Source organism: Oncorhynchus mykiss, chromosome 9 (assembly GCF_013265735.2).
Source record: "Oncorhynchus mykiss isolate Arlee chromosome 9, USDA_OmykA_1.1, whole genome shotgun sequence".
Classification (NCBI taxonomy): domain Eukaryota; kingdom Metazoa; phylum Chordata; class Actinopteri; order Salmoniformes; family Salmonidae; genus Oncorhynchus; species Oncorhynchus mykiss.
Window position 1 is genome coordinate 58917879 of NC_048573.1, and position 19835 is coordinate 58937713.

General features: G+C 44.4%; 2 protein-coding genes across 2 annotated transcripts; one reads left to right on the forward strand and one right to left on the reverse strand.

Moving 5' to 3' along the window:
- Positions 1-489: 489 nt before the first annotated feature.
- Positions 490-5491, reverse strand: LOC110531222 (EMILIN-3-like). The gene is made up of 4 exons (XM_036988520.1): positions 4995-5491; positions 4625-4744; positions 3147-4348; positions 490-2853 (listed from the first exon to the last, which is right to left on the reverse strand). Exons 1-4 carry the CDS (start codon positions 5147-5149, stop codon positions 875-877), a joined length of 3456 nt encoding a protein of 1151 aa, XP_036844415.1. The 5' UTR covers positions 5150-5491; the 3' UTR covers positions 490-874.
- A 4649-nt stretch (positions 5492-10140) lies between these two features.
- LOC110532502 (sterile alpha motif domain-containing protein 10-like) lies at positions 10141-19830 on the forward strand. The gene is made up of 5 exons (XM_021616463.2): positions 10141-10591; positions 11958-12136; positions 18333-18501; positions 18940-19080; positions 19238-19830. The coding sequence occupies exons 1-5, from the start codon at positions 10579-10581 to the stop codon at positions 19261-19263; spliced, it is 528 nt and encodes a 175-aa protein (XP_021472138.1). The 5' UTR covers positions 10141-10578; the 3' UTR covers positions 19264-19830.
- Positions 19831-19835: the final 5 nt, after the last annotated feature.

A 19835-nucleotide genomic window follows, 5' to 3' on the forward strand; every position in this document is an offset into this window, starting at 1 on the left:
AGGATGTCTGGCAGATAGTCAACAGTCTCTAGTGTATGTCTAGTCCTCACCCTGATGATGCTTTTAGTCTCATTTCACATATATTATATACATTCAGAGGAGATATACACCACATGTTTATGAGGGGGCACTGGTGGTTTAATTCAATATTTTGATTGAATAATACATTCAGTGTATAAGAATCTTGTATTTTACATTCCACATATGGATGAGATTGAAGGTGCAAGTGACCGTTCAGTGTCAACGGGCTTTGCCAATATGTGTAATAAACCAGACAGACTGATTTGTCCATACTTGATTCTGCTCACAGATTATTCTCAATGTGTGGTGACAGAGGAATCGAATGCCTCTCTGTTGCCCTCTGGTGGCTGTAGATGTGGCCTAACATGTCATGCTTTTGCTATTGTGTTCACTCACTGACATCTTTGTATTTACTGTTGTCAAATTATTACTTATTCTTATATACATTTCAGACTAGCAACAGTGACATAACGCCTCTTTATTATACAGACAACACTTTAACAGCAAGAGGAATGCAGATCATAAAGAACTTGTAATGTTTTATACAAAATGTAAAATACAAAAGACAATAATCATACAAAATAAAACGTAGTATCTTGGATACCTGTAAACTCATATGCCTACTAAACAACAGTAAAAAAAAAAATCTATATAAAAGTGTCAATATAAAACATTTTGCTAAACAACATTTTATAAAAAATAATCTGTGGCACGCCAGTGGGTTGAAACATTGCCTGTTTGTTTCTATCGTCTCCAGCTCACCCACCAGCCATTTGGGGCTCAAGATAATTGTCCATTATCACTCAGTACAGAACTCTGGCCTCCCTCTTACAGTAATAGATTTCATGACAGGTTACTGGTCTTCTCTTATCTGTTCTGGCTCTAGGAGGTACAGGCTCTGCTGGGTGGGCTCTGCATTCCACGTGCAGTTCCTGAGTTCCTGTCTCAGCTCAGACAGCTGGTGAGCGTGATTAGTGAGGGTACCGTTGACCTGGGACAGGTATCCATCTGACTGCCTCTCCAACTCCGCCCTGATCCTCTCCAGATCCTTGGCCAGGTGACTGAAGCCCTTACACTGGCCCTCCACGCTGGCCACGCGGCCCCCCACCTCCACCACCTCCTTTTGGACTCCAAGCGCAGTGGAGCGGCAGCCCTGCACCTCCCCGGCCAGCCGCCTCCTCAGTTCCTGGAGCTCTCCCTTCATCCGGGTCAGCTTCTTCTCACCCACCCCCAACATGGAGGCCTGGCGCCCCAAAAGCTGGACCACACCCATCACCTGCTGGGTCAGGCGCTCTTCCCGCTCCTGCCAGGTGGTGTTGGCGCGCCCCACATCCTGGACCACCAACCCTACAGAGTCCTTCAGGCCCTTCAGGGTGAGGTTCATGGAACGGGCATTGAACTTGAGAAGCATGATTTCACCCTGGACTGAGCTCCCCTCCTCTCCCTCCTGGTGGTCTTCCCTCTGGGACAGTCTGGTCAGGAGGCTCTGCAGGGTGACATTAAGGCTGTTCAGACGGTTATTCTCCATGTCCAGGAGACCATTCTCCTCTCCTCCTCCTGTCTTATCCTCCTCCACCCTGTGAGTGTTTGATGTGGCTTCGTCTCTCTGGAGAATGGGCAGAGAGGAGGATGTGCAGAGTAGTTCCAGGCCGCTCAGCTGTTTCTGCACTCTGTCCACGTCCACCTCTAGCCTCCTACTGAGGGACTCCACCTCTGTCTCCAGTGTGGGCACGACATGGCCCTCCAGCAAGGCAGGGGCTGTAGCATTCTCCAGATCCCCCAACGCTGTCAGCAGACGACCCTCCAGAGCCTTCAGCTTCCCCTCCAGACGGGCCTCCAGGCTGCCTGCCCCGACCTCTCCCTCTGAGCTACTGCCCTGGACCCCACCACTACCACTGCTGCTAGTGCTCCCACCCCTGACCTTTCCACATTCAGTCAGGTTGAGCTTGGCCTCCACGTCCTCCAGTCTCCCCTCCAGCATTGCCTCTACATGGGCCTTGTGACCACCCAGCTCCACTCCCAGGTGCCCCTGGGACTGGTTGAGGCCTGCCACCAACTGTTCCAGCAGATGCACCCTCTCACCTAGGCCAGTGACTCTACCACAGCAGCCCTCTCTCAGGTCATGTCCCTGGATCTGAGTCTGCAGGTATCCAAGCTCCTTCCTAAGCCCAGTGGCGCTGACCTCCAGGGCCAGCTCCATTAGATCCTGTCTCTCCTGCTGCTCCCTGTGGCACTGTCGACTCACCTCCCTGGCCCTCTCCCCACAGCGGCTCTCTGCACTCTCGATACACTTCTCAAACTCCCCCAGGATCTCCGTCCGGGCCCCGCCAAGCTTGGCATCCACCAGATCCTCCATTGCCTTCTGGGTGTCTCTCGCTTCGGCCCTTGTCAAGCTATCTGCACCACCTGACATCTTCTTGAGGGTTCCGTCATGCCTGATCACACTGCCTCTCAGCTCCTCCAGCTCAGCAGCCTTGGCCTGTAGCTCAGTCCGGAGCCCCTCAACCCTCCCTGTCAGCTCGCTCAACCCTGGGAAAGCCTGGCCCACATCCAGCCCCTCTGCATCGGGGTCTCCTCCAGGGATGTCTGCAAAGCCTACAGTGGAGTGGGGGGAAGAGGACAGAGCGGGGGCGGGAACAGGGCTTGGTGCTGCAGACAGCAGGGCGGAGAACATCCTGTTGGCGTCCTCCCATAGTGAGGCGCGCAGGCCATCCTCGAGTCCGTTCACCGTCCCCTTAAGCGTCTCCAGACCCTGGGACAGCCTCCGCACGTCCTCCTCCATCCGGTCCAGACGCTCAGTAGACTCACTATCCACTGTGTCCCGAGGCTGGCCTACAGAGGGGAAAATAATGTTACAGACACAATCATACTCATAAGAGTACAGGGAGAGAGTGAGAGAAAATGTAATATAAGAATAAATGTTCATTTTAAGGATGTTAAGTCTTTGAAGAATGTTGCCAAAATCAATGGAATTTCAGGACAGTTAAGCACTCTAGATACATATAGATATTAACTTTAAAGCCAGCAGTAGAGGACACAATGTTAGAATCGTATTAATATTGAATGTAATATGTATGTTGTGTTGCAGTACAGAATATGCATTGGAATAACACTCCCAGTCTCACCATCCATTTCTTGGCTGCCAGCAGGGGGAGCTGTTTCATCAGTGACAGGCTCCAACTCTGAGTGAAAAGGATGATCAGTGAGGTCTGGGTGATCAGGACGATCTGGTCCAGGCTGCTGGTGATTGTTTGGCTCCAGATATGGTTCAGGCTGGTGATGGTCTGGCTCATGGTGGTCTGGCCCCTGGTGGTCTGGTTCAGACTGGTGATGGTCCGGCTCGTGGTTGTCTGGCTCCTGGTGGTATGGCCCCTCCTGGTCTGATTCAGGCTGGTGATGATCCTGCTCGAGGTGGTCTGACCAGTGGTGGTCTGGTTCAGGCTGTTGGTGGTTTGGCCCCTGGTGGTCTAGTTCAGGCTGGTGGTGGTCTGACCCCTGGTTGTCTGGTTCAGGCTGGTGGTGGTCTGACCTCTGATGGTCTAGTTCAAGCTGGTGATGGTCTGACCCCTGGTGGTCTGGTTCAGGCTGGTGGTGGTCTGAACCCTGGTGGTCTGGTTCAGGCTGGTGGTGGTCTGACCCCTGGTGGTCTAGTTCAGGCTGGTGATGGTCTGACCCCTGGTGGTCTGGTTCAGGCTGGTGGTGGTCTGATCCCTGGTGGTCTGGTTCAGGCTGGGGGTGGTCTGACCCCTGGTGGTCTGGTTCAGGATGGTGATAATCTGACCCCTGGTGGTCTAGTTCAGGCTGGTGGGGGTCTTGCCCCTGGTGGTCTAGTTCAGGATGGTGATAATCTGACCCCTGGTGGTCTAGTTCAGGCTGGTGATAGTCTGGCCCCTCATGGCGGTTTGGTTGGTGGAGGTGCTGTGGCCCAAAGGTGTAAGGCTTGGAAGATGACCCTCGGTAGGAGGGGTGGGTCAGAGGAGGCCCAAAGGGACGTTTAAGGTAGGACTTGACATTGCTGGGAGGAGGGCCTTTTGCTTTCACTGGGTATGACTTCATAGGAGGAGGTCCCTTCATGGGAGGGCCCTTGGTAAGCATTGGGTACGATTTCATGGGAGGATGGCCCTTGCTCTGACTCCAGGGGTTTCCTTTAATGGGTGGGCGTTTGAATGGTGGGCCCTTGAATGGAGGCATCGCCTTAATTAGGGGTTGGTAGGCTGGGGGTCCCTCCATGCAGCCGTAGCCAGAGTATCCTGGACAGCAGCGCCATTCCAGCTCAGTGAGAGTCTTATGGGCAACTTTATAGACAGGCTTGTACATCACATGATATCTGAGGGTTAATGAAAGAAACAACATAAGCACAAGCAACTACAAAGCTGACACCTGTGAACGGTGAGAGGAGAAGTTACAGTCCTATTTTCATACCCTTTTCATATGGCAAGAGCAGCAGAACTAATAATTTGGGTTGTTTTTACAGCAGTTTTACAGCAGTAGTCCTCGATGTAGATGTGGCAATAACAGTAGTAATTGTGGAGGCCATAGGCCTATTTATGATACAATCTGTAATAGTTATATCATGTAGTATCAATTATGAAGATGAACTCACATGAGGGTTGGACACTTCTGACCCCAGGCACACTTGTTGTACTGAGCTTTGACATAAGGAGCTACCCCATCCTGCATGGTGAATGAAACAGTCTTCTCAACAACGTAGGCACAGTGGTTTCTGTCAGAGAGAAAATAATGAGAGAATTAGATCACACACTTTAGATAAGATTCTTAAACTTGCACCTTTTTCTAAACCTAAAAACCCTCTTGCATTTCCCACTGGCTTAGATATTACAATGAAAACAAAAACAAACTGACTGCTACACAGTAAGTTAACCAGCTTTAACTGAGCATCAAAAGCGAAGCTAATGTCCAGCGCCACCTCCCCAGAGGGAACAGCCCAGTTTATGTTCAGAACGAGTACTCACTTGAGCCTGCTGGTGGGCTTCCCATGGACATATGGATGAGGATTGGGCCCAGCCTTGTAGAGGATGTACTGGGAGGGTCTGTAGAACTTGGCATCAGCCAGAGACAGAATGGCTGACAGGAGGAGGATGGGAGGTAATGCCACTGCAATGTGCATCGTTGCTCCCACTCAAGGAAAGGTAGACGAAAAAATCAAATGAAAAAACTGCTGCCTGAAGTCAGAAACAATGGCAGTATAGCTTTTAAAGAAAAAGTAGGTCTGCCTAAAAGGTCTGGTACAACTTGATTTTTCAATGGCATCAGACAAATGTATAAAGGATGTATAGTTGAGATGCCAGCATCTCACAAAAAATACCTCACAGAACTAGAAAACATTCAATTGTAAAGAAAATACTTCATTCTTAGTAACCCGATTCCATACATGAGAAGAAGACATGGAAAAAAGGTTGTCACAGAGAGAAAGTTCTTCAGCACTTAGGAAAAGCCAAGTCAAGAGCCAGTCTATTAATGTGGCCCTGGTGCAGTCTGTGGCTATGAGTCTCTGTCGGGGTGACAACAGTCCACTGTGAGCTAAAAGGGCTGCTGTTGGACCCTAATAGGGAGCACCCTCTAGCATTATTTGCATATCCCCCTCCCACATTGCCCTCCTGAAAGTAACACAAGTGTGCGACTGGAGGGAGAGGCCTGAGTCCCCCATATGTGTAAATGCTCATTAATACCATGTAACAGTGCCACCATGAATAGGTCACCACCATTACTGTGGCTGCTGCTACTTCGTCATGCATTATGATATAATACACCTCTAGATTAACAGGGTCGGACAAACAGTCGCCGATCCTTTACCCAACATACACAGCTACTGTCTCAGGTTATAACTAATAACAGGGCACTGAGGCGATATCTATTTTTTGGAATCTGTAATGTTATGGATCTTCTATGAGTTACTTGATCTTAGCCATAATGACCCATGTCTAATAGTATGATTATCTCAGTGAGTAAAAGGTCAGTTGAAGAGACAGCCAGGGTGAAGGAATTAAATGCAACACGTAATTGAATGTATCTCTATGGTCAGGGTTATGTCGTGGGTTATGCCTTTTAATTTTAGGCTACTGCTAAGGGGACTTCAGAACACCCTGTCACCCTTACGTAATAACCAGTAAGCACTTTTTCTGTTCCGATCAACACAGCACATTTGCAAAACAAAATAAACAGCTAATGATGGAAATGAAGCATGGCAGTTGGCATTTCCCCTGCTCTGGCCATTTCATAGGCTTCATATATACAGTATATTCTACCCACCACTCTACTCTACCCAGCACTGAACACATCTATGAAACATGGCTACTGCTACACAGCTGGTCTCTCACCCCACTCTCACACCCACACCCCACCCAGACCTAATGGCAAACCAACAGGACCAACCAGGAACAAAGACAAACAAATACCCTGGGTTGAAACACACCCACCCCTCTTTACCTCCTCCCCCAGAGAACCCACATACTCAACACTCAACCACAGCATCTGTGTTTGTTCAGTGCATCAGTGCCCAGTGAGGTGGCTAGTTAGTGGGTATATCACAGGTGGAATGATTTAGATGTAGATGTGATTTATTAGGATCTCCTTCAGCCGACCCCAATCGAGACTAGTCTTCCTGGGATACGACATTTAAGGAAAAATACATTACAGACAAAATACTTTACGATTGACATATATTTAAATACATAAACATGTAGTGTGTGTGTGCGTCAATCAGTTACACATACATAATGTAGTCCTACAAGCAATGTACATATACGTTCTCAATAACCTGAGTCCCCTAAATCCTGCAGTCATTGGTCTTACCCAGGAGTCAAGCCCCTGGGCTTACTTTGTGGTTATTTAGGTTAAAAGCATACCATTCATTTGTGTATTTATAGAAAACCATGGTAACATATTGCTGTGGACTGTTTCTAACCCAGGAATGATTTATTAGCTGGACCTTGTTAGCCTCCTGTCTCCTGTTTGTGCCTGGTCCCACCTCCTTTACCTGGGAACTCCCTGTCACCTGCTGATGCACAATAATAGCACTGTGTGTGTGTGTGTGTGTGTGTGTGTGTGTGTGTGTGTGCGTGTGCGTGTGTGCGCACACATATTAGATGTATAAGTGTGTTTCCAATCCCTTAGCTCCAAGCTACTCCACCATTTGTTCTGTAAACAAGTCCTCATTGTTCCATAGGCAGGACCTGACATACTCCAAAACACAGGAGCTAGGTTTGGTCCTGGACTAGTCATGCAACACAAGCACACCTTTATTCTAGTAGAGCAGGCCACTCCACCGGAAAGGGTACCGAATGACATCACAATGTAACAGCTGTTCCAGGCTCGACGTCTCTGCTCACCTCCCCATCGTAACGCTCACTTCAGATTTAGAATGTTCACATACCTATCATCATGAAAAGGGAGAGGTCTAATTTACCTGCCACACACTTTTCTGTGTGGAGTCGCCAGTGAATAGATAGAATGGAGTGTGTGTGTGCGTGTGTGTGTGTGTGTGTGCGTGTGCGTGCCCACATTTGTTTAATTACCCTGCTCTCTTTCTCTTTCTGACTGTTTACCATTGACACCAGACGTCTACATTCTGAGCCTGCTTGTAAACTCTTTAAAGTGAGGTTTATGTGTTCTATGTTTCACCAAGGTTATTGTGTCTGAAGAAGAGTGTGACAGTGTTTAACTTGGAATCATCCATCAGATTACATCATAAAAAGTATGTTACTGACAACAACAACATAACCTTAATCATTTTACATGCAGGAAAAACCCCATCAATTGTACACTAATGAGATTGTATTTTAGTGCAGAGAGATTACTCCAGGTTCGGGAATTATCTGCAGCTCTCTTTTTCAGTTGTTTGTTTGAGTGACCACTTTCATTTGTGTAGGCCTACGTTTCCTCTGGAGCTACCACCACTAAGTACCACTATCATGCTTTAAAAGGGAAAATGTTTGTGTTCAGTATTATTGTCTATGTATGACAGAGCTGTGTTTTGCACATATACTATGTCTGGGTTATTAATCACATTATCTTGGTATTCATTCATTATGAGATAATATTGATGTAGGACAAATGTTGATAAGAGCAAACCTCATTTAATGGCCACATGGGGAAGCAATAGCTTGTGGCACACCCACACCCATGTGAGAAGTTCGGTGTGTTTGTGTTAATCAGGCCTCATGGCTCTGTGTCCACATCTGAAGATAGGCAATACCTACCTGCACTTACAGAACACCTCTCACTCAGTCCTACTACTATTATTGCTAGTCAATGGGAACAAGAGACTGTCATGAAAGTTCAATTTCATAGCAGAACCTGCTGGGTCTGTAGCAATGGGTGTTTGACCTTTCCATAGATGAGAACAATGTTTGAGGCTCTGCCCCTGGTGTAGTGAAACCATTTAGAGACGCTTGATAATCCTGCTTGTCTCCACAATGTTTGGTAAATCCGCCTTTAGTTTAAATGCACCACAGTTATTGAATACCTTTCAAAACAAATTACACCTGAATTCCCTGGTGCCAATAATGCAGTTTAAAACTGTTGTTAAATGAGTTCACTAAAGTGTGAAATTGTTTCAATTTATTATTTTATAACTTGTTGTAATAACCTGATGTAATTTATTTATAGCTGTCTTGTAGTTTTGTTATATTTTTGTTGTTGTATTTATGTAAGTTTGGTCCTCAGGGCACCATTGTAAATGAGACAATGGTCTCAGTTTGGTTCCCCTGAATAAATACAAGTTAATCAAAAATATATAATAACAATGTGCCAAAGTATTATTTTTCCTTCAGAGAGAAAAAGTTTGTCCATTATTTTTGTGTGCTGAGCCTCTAGGCCAAATGGGTTGTTAGTGGACCATGTCTTTAATCATTTGCATTTGAAACTGTTGGAGAATGAATCATTATCCATTGATACACCATGAAACAAAAGGCTGGTCCTCTGCAGACCAGCCTTAACCTACTGTTAATATCCCAGGCTCTTTGATGTTCCCTCCAGTTCCCTTTCATATTTTAGGCCTCTTACCAGGCCAAATGTGCCTATGCTAATACATTAGTCCCTATGTGCCCCCTAAAGTATCTGCTGCTTCATAGATACCATGTTGTCATAGCAACAATGATAGGCCTACACCCCGAGAAGTCACGTGCCCATGCCCTGGTACTTAGACCTAAAGCTGTTTGTTGTCACTGGGTTAGTATGTCCCACGTGTGGTTTGTGGGGCTGATTGGTCCAGTAGGTGTTCTGGGATTTCCCATCAATGGGCTCCCGAGTGGCGCAGCGGTCTAAGGCACTGCATCTCAGTGCTAGAGGCGTCACTACAGACCTTGGTTCAATTCCAGGCTGTATCACAACTGGCCGTGATTGGGAGTCCCATAGGGCGGCACACAATTGGCCCAGCGGTTAGGGTTTGGCCGGGGTAGGCCGTTATTGTAAATAAGAATTTGTTCTTAACTGACTTGCCTAGTTCAGTAAAGGTTAAATATGTTATTTATTTTTAAATATCCAACCACAACCATTAGTAATGGTTGTATCCAACCATAAATGATATAGAAGTAGAATGGGTAGAACAGACGTAGTTCACTAAAAGCCACATGGTTTTTCACTGGTGTAACATGTCAACTCTGTTGACAGTTAGCAGCCTGATGATCTGTCAAACTGTAAAACTGTTCCCATGCCATGACCCCACTCTCCAATGGTGTTTTAGGGGAAGTGGGATATGCTGAAAACACATTACTATTTCACCACACACTTGTACATGTGTGAATCAGGACAAATATAAGCACCCCTTTTGACTTCTTATTTACAGTAAGGGCCACTGCCTAAAGCCTTGGGTTTCCCCTTGGCTATCTTTGCTCTGAGGCTCCACCATGGATGAAATGGTGGTCCCCAGGAGCACCAGAGCTCTGGCTCCTTTTCTTTGGTAAATAAAGGCAGGAGGATCTCTTATGCTGCATGTTCTCTATTCTATTTTGCCTCTAGCGTGTGAGTCTTGCGCTGGCTTTTCATCAGCCGGTGTTCAAAGTCTCTCCACTGGCTGCGCTAATTACAGGGCTCTGGGCAGCACTTTGAGACCGCTCATGCTGGCTCTTGAGAAAAAGCCGCGCGACTGATTCTCATGACGAGATGAACCACACATACATGCAGTAGCTCCGCACTGACAGAATCAGTCAGCCAACATCATTGGGACATTCCGCACCGAAAGAGACTCATAACTTCACCCAGAACAGGACACTATTAGCTGCACCATCCGATAAGAGGTTGCGCTAGCTAGAGCGTATCTGTGTTTATTTTTTTACTTAGTGAAACGCTTCCAGTGTCAATTTTGACATTTGGCAGCCTATTTGAATGCTGCATGAGTTAATTACTCCATTCAACCCTGGATATAACCGATGAACTCACGAGATGTAGAGTTGTCTACCGGCAGTGGCACCTGAGTGGCGGTAAATTGTTAGATCATACTGTCAGTGTAGACTTTGGCGGAACGGATAGGAGTCCACAAACCGAGGATTACCTGTTGGATACTTTTACTAGTGCTGTCGCAGGGAAAGGTGAAACGGCATGGCTGTGGACGGTAATTGAGATCCAATAGTCGTGCATGCGGACATCTCAATAGACGAATCATCCCCTATCTTCTCTTGTGATATACTTTCTATTGTCGGTAAAGCCAGATTAAGCTAAACAAGTGCGCAGTGTAGCATTAGTTTTGCTGAACTTGCATGACCACTTCCCCTGCTTATTTTTGGCTTTAGATTTCAGAATTTAGGTGGAATTTTTATGCAGCACAAACAGAAACCGCTGTCCGGACGGCGTGGTGCTGAAATTGATAGCGATTAAGGGTGACGGATTAGGGTCCATTTGCTTACAGTGACCACTGGCCATATAACCCATTCCTTACAATTTAACGCCTATTTTGAAATGAAGGAACCAGTTGTTCACTTAAGATTGGGTACATCTCAGATTCGATGTTTTCAAACACTTCTAGTGTATTTTTATTGAAGTTACTTTTCTAAGTGGCACGAAGCAACATACACCCATGCCCCATGCTGAAGACCTAGACTAGAGGGTTGATATCGAAGGGTTATGTCCATTATGAAATGTTCTCCACCAGTGGCATTCATATGGCTTGGCTTGATAACGAGCTGCCTTTGCGAGCCTTGGCTCTGTTGGGGGTCTGGAATAAGGGGGATACTGGATGATGCAGAGGAGGGGCACAAGCAAAAGGACCAAAATATACCCTTTCATCTCCTCTCCTCTCATGCTCTCCTCTACTGTCTCTTGTTCTGTCCTCATTTAAACTTAACCTGTGTCAATTACAAAAGAAACATTTGAATGAACATCACACACACACTACTCAAAACATCACTTCCAACACAGACAGAAAATCAACCCAACCTGGCACATTAATTAGTAATGACCTGTGGCTGGTTGCCAGGTTATGCTGCAGTAATGGTGTGTTTACTCTAGCTAGCACCTTTTCCCTTCATTATGATACTGAAAAGACACTTCCTGCCTGTAGAATGGGATAGGGTGTGTGTCTGCCAGTAACTAAACATAATGATGAGCGACTGATTTATATGCAGTAGTCATGTGGAGTTGCCAGAAATGCCTGGGAGCTATCTGGGTAAAAGTTGAAGTTCCTTTGAACATCAGCTCATAATGACTCAGTTTAATGGCTCAGCCATTATAACACCTGCTTGGTCTGTCTGGAAAAACACCCAGTAATGATGGTTGAGACCATCTGTCAATGAGAAGGCACCCAGGGTTTTACAATTCTTTGGCATATATTTTTCCAGATTTCACATGGCATTTCTAGTGAAAATTACAGCATAGTCAGTGAGAGAATTTCAAGCACCACAAGCCTGTGACTTTACTGCCACTGTTATAGTCAAATCCTATTGCTCAAATCAAAACTGTATGTGTCTCTTTTACTCTTGTAGCGGCCTCCAGTTTCAGTTTCTGCCGGCCTGCTGTGGAATACAGAGCGCTGCCGGAGGACTTCAACCACCTGAGTCGACGGACAGGAGGGAACCTGACTTGGCATGATGGGCGGGGTCAGAAAACAGCAGGGGGCCGGACAGTGAAGCTGCTCCAACAGCCTGGGACAGAGAAATATCAGGTGGAGTACCTCAACTATTTTAGATCTCTATTTCTGCATATCAGATCATAATCACAGATCAGATGTGAAAAGTGACCCCATTTCTGTAGGGCTTTACGGCCATGATGCTAATGGCTGCCTTTTTATACTGTATCTGTTTCTAGTCATCCACTACATCTCTAATTGGTAGGCCTATTCTAGATGCACATGTACATTTAGAAAAAGGAAAGAGCTTCATGGGTTATTATTCCTCTCAGATCAGTCTTTTTCAATCATTAATTGACGTGTATGTACGCTTCTCTCTGGCCCTGTGTAATTTACCAACACAAAAGCTTCTCTCTTCACAAAGACAAAATATAAAAATATTATATGACAAATGCAATGGACTTTATCCATTGTTCCAACACGAGTAGCACTTTGTTCGTGGAGAATGGCAAATGCTGTTTATCCAGAGGGCTATGGGGCACTCAGACTGTCCAGCCTTTTATAATGACTTTAAAAAGAACTGCTGTCCTTCCTATGTACAGAAACACCAGCCTTTGTCGGTGGACTGAGAGCTAAAATGTGCAATATACTGTATGACATCTAATGGCTGTGGTGAACCTTACAGTATGTGCTCTGGCCGATATGTTTTATAACAAAGCATGTCTAGCAATTTTGTGTGAACTGGGCCATAGCTCTACTAGTTGGAGCGGGGGTCCTGGTTCTCGGTTCCCGGTGCTTGGTTCAATTAATGCTAGGGTAATAGGGGGTAACTAGCCCATGGGGCATCTCTCCCCTTGTTTTCAGTCACAGGTGGGGACTGGATTAGGTGTGAGCAGTGCAGGAGGTGGGCTCGTGAGTTTTACTGGGGATAGCTTTATTTGTGACCTACAGGTACAAATTAGAATCGTGCAATAGCAAAGCATAAGAGAGTTGCCACATCAATGTTACACTGAGTTAATTAGTTCAGTTATTGTTATTAAATGTTATATTCCAATGTTATTTAATGTTATTATTTATATTCCATTCCAATTTTATATTCCAAATATATATGTTTTTTTGGGGGGGGAAACCTTTTGCTCCTGAATGTCATTATAAAGACTGTAAGGATTTAAATTATTGTATTATTCAAATCATATTTAGTGCAATTGTACATAATGGATTGTATAGAAAATGAACAACAAAGAAAGAACAAAGAAAATGAATGTGCAGGTGAGTTAAAAAGAGGGACTTCACATCAAATCTCCTCATAGTGCAGTTAGTAATGGTGACATGTGTAAAACCATTTCCCCCCCATATTTCATTGAAATCATTAAAGTAACGCAACTAGACTTGAAGTATTACTTACTAAAGACTTTCTAAATAAAACTGATTAACTGGATTTTAACACACTTCTGTGAAACCCTATGCCATACTCTTCTACCGGGGGGGCAGTTACACCCGGTATTTAAAAAAATCCCCTTTTTTGAAAACAACATTTCATGAAATAACTGAAAAAGTGTCAACTGTAGCCATTTTTTAACCTTTATAGTTTATTCGCCTAAGCATGATCTTCCACATATCATTTTTTTTCCAGACGTTGCTCTTTTGTGTCAAAAATTAGACATGTTCTTAGGGGGGGCTAGTTACCCACTAGCACCCTATCTGATATATTATGGTATTCCCTTTACGTGGTATTACAGCGCAGTGAACCTTTTGTGTTTTTTAAATTGACTTTAAATCATGTTATTGCAATTTCAATGTGACTGTTTTTTTTTTACCAATGAATGAAGGAATCTCTGCTATACATTGCGGTTTCCGAGTACCATACAAATTTGGGTTGATGACAGAGATACTTCCCTTCCCCTTCCATGCATGCATATGCTTCATGCTTTATGTCTTTCACGATCAATGCAATGCGTTACATAATCTTGTGTCATGAATGTCTGTGATGAAAAATGCAGGGAGAGAGCTTATTTGTTTTTGTTTGTTGCTGGCCAAATTCAGGCCAAGGGGTGTAGCACTAGTATGTTGAGTTCAAACCTTTTGAACTTTAAGTGGGGCTGCTGGAGAAGAAGAGCAGAGCAGAAAAGGAGAGAACACTGCATTCATTGATTTTTAAATTGAATGAATGATCAAAGGCTTCATTTGATTAGTCACCCATATCCTGCAGAGATTCCAAGTGAAGGAATTTGGTATTGGGATAAGACTGACCCACATGCACTCTGGTTTGATGCTGATGCTCATTGCTCACAGAACTATGTTCCCTGATCTTATAGTTTCAGATGAATGTATGCATTTGATCTGCAGGGGGACCTTTTATATGATATGCTTCATTAGTGATGGGTTTAGTGTGTATATATGCTAATGTGAGAGCAATAACATTACTGTCGGGCAGGCGGTATCGGAACAAGAGGTCTGATACCAACAGTCTCAGAGACAATTTATATCAACAAGTCATCAGACTGCTGAACACTTGAACTGGACTGACCAGCTGCTCATGCACACACATACAGTACACACACAGTACACTACGAGACCAAAAGTTGCCCGTCGAACATCTCATTCCAAAATCATGGGCATTAATATGGAGTTGGTCCCCCCTTTTCTGCCTTCTTCTATGAAGGCTCTTCACTAGATGTTGGAACATTGCTGCGGGGACTTCCATTCAGCCACGAGAGCATTTAAAAATATATTTCACCTTTATTTAACCAGGTAGGCCAGCTGAGAACAAGTTCTCATTTACAACTGCGACCTGGCCAAGATAAAGCAAAGCAGTTCGACAAAAACAACACATGGGATAAACAAACATACAGTCGATAACACAATAGAAAAATCTGTATACAGTGTGTGCAAATCAAGTAAGGAGGTAAGGCAATAAATAGGCCATTACAATTTAGCAATTTACACTGAAGTGATAGATGTGCAGATGAGGATGTGCAAGTTGAAATACTGGCGTGCAAAAGAACAGAAAAACAAAAACAAATATGGGGATGAGGTAGGTGGTTGGATGGGCTATTTACAGATGGGCTGTGTACAGCTGAAGCGATTGGTAAGCTACTCTGACAGCTGAGGCTTAAAGTTTGTGAGGGAGATAAGTCTCCAACTTCAGGGATTTTTGCAATTTGTTCCAGTCATTGGCAGCAGAGAACTGGAAGGAAAGGCGGCCAAAGGAGGTGTTGGTGTAAAGGTTTTCTTCCATCGAAGGAGAGGCGGACCAAAATGCAGCGTGGTTAGTTTTGTACATCTTTAATAAAGATGAAAATACAACAATCTACAAAACAAGAAACGTGAAAAAAACGAAACAGTCCTATCTGGTGCCACAAAGACAGAAACAAGCGACCTAAAGAATATGGCTGCCTAAATATGGTTCCCAATCAGAGACAACGATAAACACCTGCCTCTGATTGAGAACCACTCTAGGCAACCATAGACTTACCTAGAGTACTACTCTAACCACAATCCCATAACTACAAACAACCCCAGACAAAACAAACCACATAAATCCCCATCCATGTCACACGCTGGCCTAACCAAAATAATAACGAAAACACAGAATACTAAGGCCAGGGCGTGACAGTACCCCCCCCCCCCCCCCCCCCCCCCCCAAAGGAGCGGACTCCCGGCCGCCACCTAAATCCAGTGGGGATGACCAGTGAAATATACCTACTGGAGCGCATGCTACAGTGTGTTGCTATGGTGACCAGTGAGCTGATATAAGGCAGAGCTTTACCTAGCAAGGACTTATAGATTACCTGAAGCCAGTGTGTTTGGCAACGAATATGTAGCGAGGACCAGCCAACAAGAGCATACAGGTAGTATATGGGGCTTTGGTGACAGAACGGATGGCACTGTGATAGACTGCATCCAATTTGCTGAGTAGAGCGTTGGAGGCTATTTTGTAAATGACATCGCTGACACCAAGGATCGGTAGGATAGTCAGTTTTACGAGGGTATGTTTGGCAGCATGAGTGAAGGAGGCTTTGTTGTGAAATAGGAAGCCGATTCGAGATTTAATTTTGGATTGGAGATGCTTAATGTGAGCCTGGAAGGAGAGTTTACAGTCTAGTTAGACACAGGTATTTATAGTTGTCAGAAGTCAGAATCATCCAGAGTAGTGATGCTAGTTCTTCCACACCAATCTTGACAAACCATTTCTATATAGACCTTGCTTTGTGCACAGGGGCATTGTCATGCTGAACCAGGAAAGGGCCTTCCTTAAACTGTTGCCACAAAGTTGGAAGCATAGAATCGTCTAGAATGTAATTGTATGCTGCATTGTTAAGAGTTCCCTTCACTGGAACTAAGGGGCCTAGCCCAAACCATGAAAAACAGCCCCAGACAATTATTCCTCCTCCACCAAACTTTACAGCTGGCACGATGCATTCGGGCAGGTAGCGTTCTCCTGGCAGCTGCCAAACCCACATTAATCCGTCGGACTGCCAGATGGTGAAGCATGATTCATCCCTCTAGAGAATGCTTTTCCACTGCTCCAGAGTCCACTGCTCCAGTTTTTACACGCTACGCGCTTCAGCACTCAGCGGTCTCGTTCTGTGAGCTTGTGTGTCCTACCACTTTGCGGCTGAGCCGTTGTTGCTCCTAGACATTTCCACTTCAAAATAACAGCACTTACACTTGACCGAGGCAACTCTAGCAGGGCAGAAATTTGACAAACTGACTTGTTGAAAAGGTGGCATCCTATGACGGTGACACGTTGAAAGACACTGAGCCCTTCAATACGGGCAATTCTACTGTCAATGTTTGACTATGGAGATTGTATGGCAGTGTCCTCGATTTTGTACACCTGTCAGCAACGGGTTTGGCTGAAATAGCCGAATCCACTCATTTGAAAGGTTGTCCACATATTTTTGGCCAAGTAGTGTATATTCATGCTACACACACATCACAACTGATGCTACCAGACTCTTATTAAGCTGCTTAATTTAAACACATTGCCCCAATCTCCTCTTCCCCGAAACACATGTAAATATTGGACTATAAATTGTGCCTTCCTGTATTATACTGATGCTAAAATGTTTATACTGAGCCGTTTACTTTGTTTGTATTCTTATCTTGTATTATTTCTTATTGTTGCATTGTCGAGAAGGAACCTGCAGTAAGCATTTTGTTAGATGATGTTTACCATATGTATCCCATACATATGACTAATAAAATGTGAAATGTGAAACTTGAACCTTGACACCCACTGCTGCTTGGTGTGTGTGTGTGTGTGTGTGTGTGTGTGTGTGTGTGTGTGTGTGTGTGTGTGTGTGTGTGTGTGTGTGTGTGTGTGTGTGTGTGTGTGTGTGTGTGTGTGTGTACAATAACCAAGGCTTATTAGCTTTTGCATGACTTTGCCAGAAATGCTGTGGTTGCAGAGATAAGCTAAAGTGGTATGAACATGAGTTCAGTAAAGGATGGCAGTGGTGTAAAGTACTTAAGTTAAAATACATTAAACTTCTACTTATGTCGTTTTTTGGGGTATCTGTACTTTACAATTTATATTTTTGAAAACTTTTACTTTTACTTCACGACATTCCTAAAGAAAATAATGTACTTTTTTACTCCAAACATTTCCCTGACACCCAAAGTACTTATTACATTTTGAATGCTTAGCAGGACAGGAAAATGCTCAATTTAAACACTTATCAAGAGAACAACCCTGGTCATCCCTACCACCTCTGATCTGGTGGACTCACTAAACACAAATGCTTTGTTTGTAAATTATGTCTGAGTGTTGGAGTGTGCCCCTGGCTATCGATACATTTTAAAAACAAGATAATTGTGCCATCTGGTTTGCTTTATATAAGTAATCTGAAATATATTTTGATACTTTTGATACTCAAGTAGTATTTTATGGGTGACTTTTACTTGAGTCATTTTCTATTAAGGTATCTTTACTTGACAATTGGGTACTTTGTCCACCACTGAAGGAATGTCACTCCCATCACTATATTCCTGGCAACTGCATTGTCATGCATTATATCTGTGTGGCTAAGATCATGAAAGTGGTCCTTGGTGACCAGAAGAAAGAAAGACCCCTGGGTGTTTGAACAGATGTTTTGATGGATGAAGGATGTGCTAGTCTAACTGGCGTGGTGAGGTTGTCATCCCTTGAGGCACTCAAGGTTAAAACACATCACTTAAATGGGAGGGGAGGGGTCTGAGAGATAATGGAAGCAGTAGAGGGCCAGAAAGGAAATATGACATTGCAGAAATAAAATATTCAGTGTGTGTGTGCTTGGGTGTATTTCAGCGCCGTTCAGGCGACTCCTATGGAATCTACCACACCAGCCCCACCCAGCCTAGTCTGATCCAGCCTGTGGTGTTATGGACTCAGCAGGACGTCTGCAGGTGGTTGAAGAAACACTGTCCTCACAACTACCTGACCTACGTAGAGGCCTTCTCTCATCACGCCATCACAGGTATCAACTACGACACGTGTATTACAGGCACAAAGAACATCATTCATAATTACAGAATCAGAGTAAAATACAGTTGGTTTGAGTAGATACAAGTGCACTAACCCGAAATCCTAATTTACAATCATAGAAGGAAGCTAAAATACAGTAAGAGTGGATGGCTGGCATAGTAGAGTTAGTTGAATAACTATGCTTGTAATACTCTTTACCCAATACAGGTATCAAAGGGTACAGGTGCACTAGCAAGTGCACTATTCATTAATAATCATGCAATGAGATTGGAATACAGCAGGTGTGGGTGGATACAAGTGCACTAGCAGAAAAACCATAATTCATCATCAGAAAATGCTAGTAAAATACACAATACAGTCGGTGTGGGTGTGTACGAGTAGTGACAGTTGAATCACTTAATGACAGCCTCCTCTCTCTGTTCCCTGTCAGGCCGTGCTCTGTTGCGTCTGAATGGAGAGAAGCTGGAGAGGATGGGCTTGGTGCAAGAGACACTGAGGCAGGAGCTCCTACAGCAGGTGCTTCAACTGCATATGCAAGAGGAGGGACGAAACCTGCAGCTCCTTAGCAGAGGTGTGTGTGTGTGTGTGTGTGTGTGTGTGTGTGTGTGTGTGTGTGTGTGTGTGTGTGTGTGTGTGTGTGTGTGTGTGTGTGTGTGTAAATTACAGATGACATTTGAATGTAATTCTAACAGTTCCTATTTTCTCTCCTTGTCTTTCTCTTGTAACAGGTGGCTCCTTTGGAAATCTATCGTAACATAACATTCAATTTCTGACTGCGTTGTTTACAGTGAAAACTGGAAAGATTATAGAGCACTTCAACCATGTACAAGCTGGGAGTCTGTACACCATTCAGAAACTAGGACTGTAATGTGAACCACATGGAAACTATTAACTCTGACGAGGACACATGAGATGATCACATGCCATATCCAACTCAGACAGAACCGGGGGAGATGGAACACTCCCAAATATACATACAGTACTGTGATCAATAGAGCACAGCCCCGACTTTGAAAAGTTGGATATTGGTTTTCCAACTAAAGGGACAGACAGACTATACAGTTCTATCTGTGATTTGAAATTAAAGGATGTTATTAAAGGCTTCATGTCAGATTGGCTGTTTGTGTCTTGTTGCCCATTTTTATGTTATTTTATGTTTTAACCATACAGCTGTGCAAGGTTAGTTGTGAATTATATATTTTTGTCACAATGGTTCTTCTTGGAAGTATCCTATAGTGTACTCTAATTTGGGGCTTAATTGTAAATTGGATAGATTGTTGTGAAATACATTTATGGTGAAGGGCTCCTTATTTCAGACAAATAAAA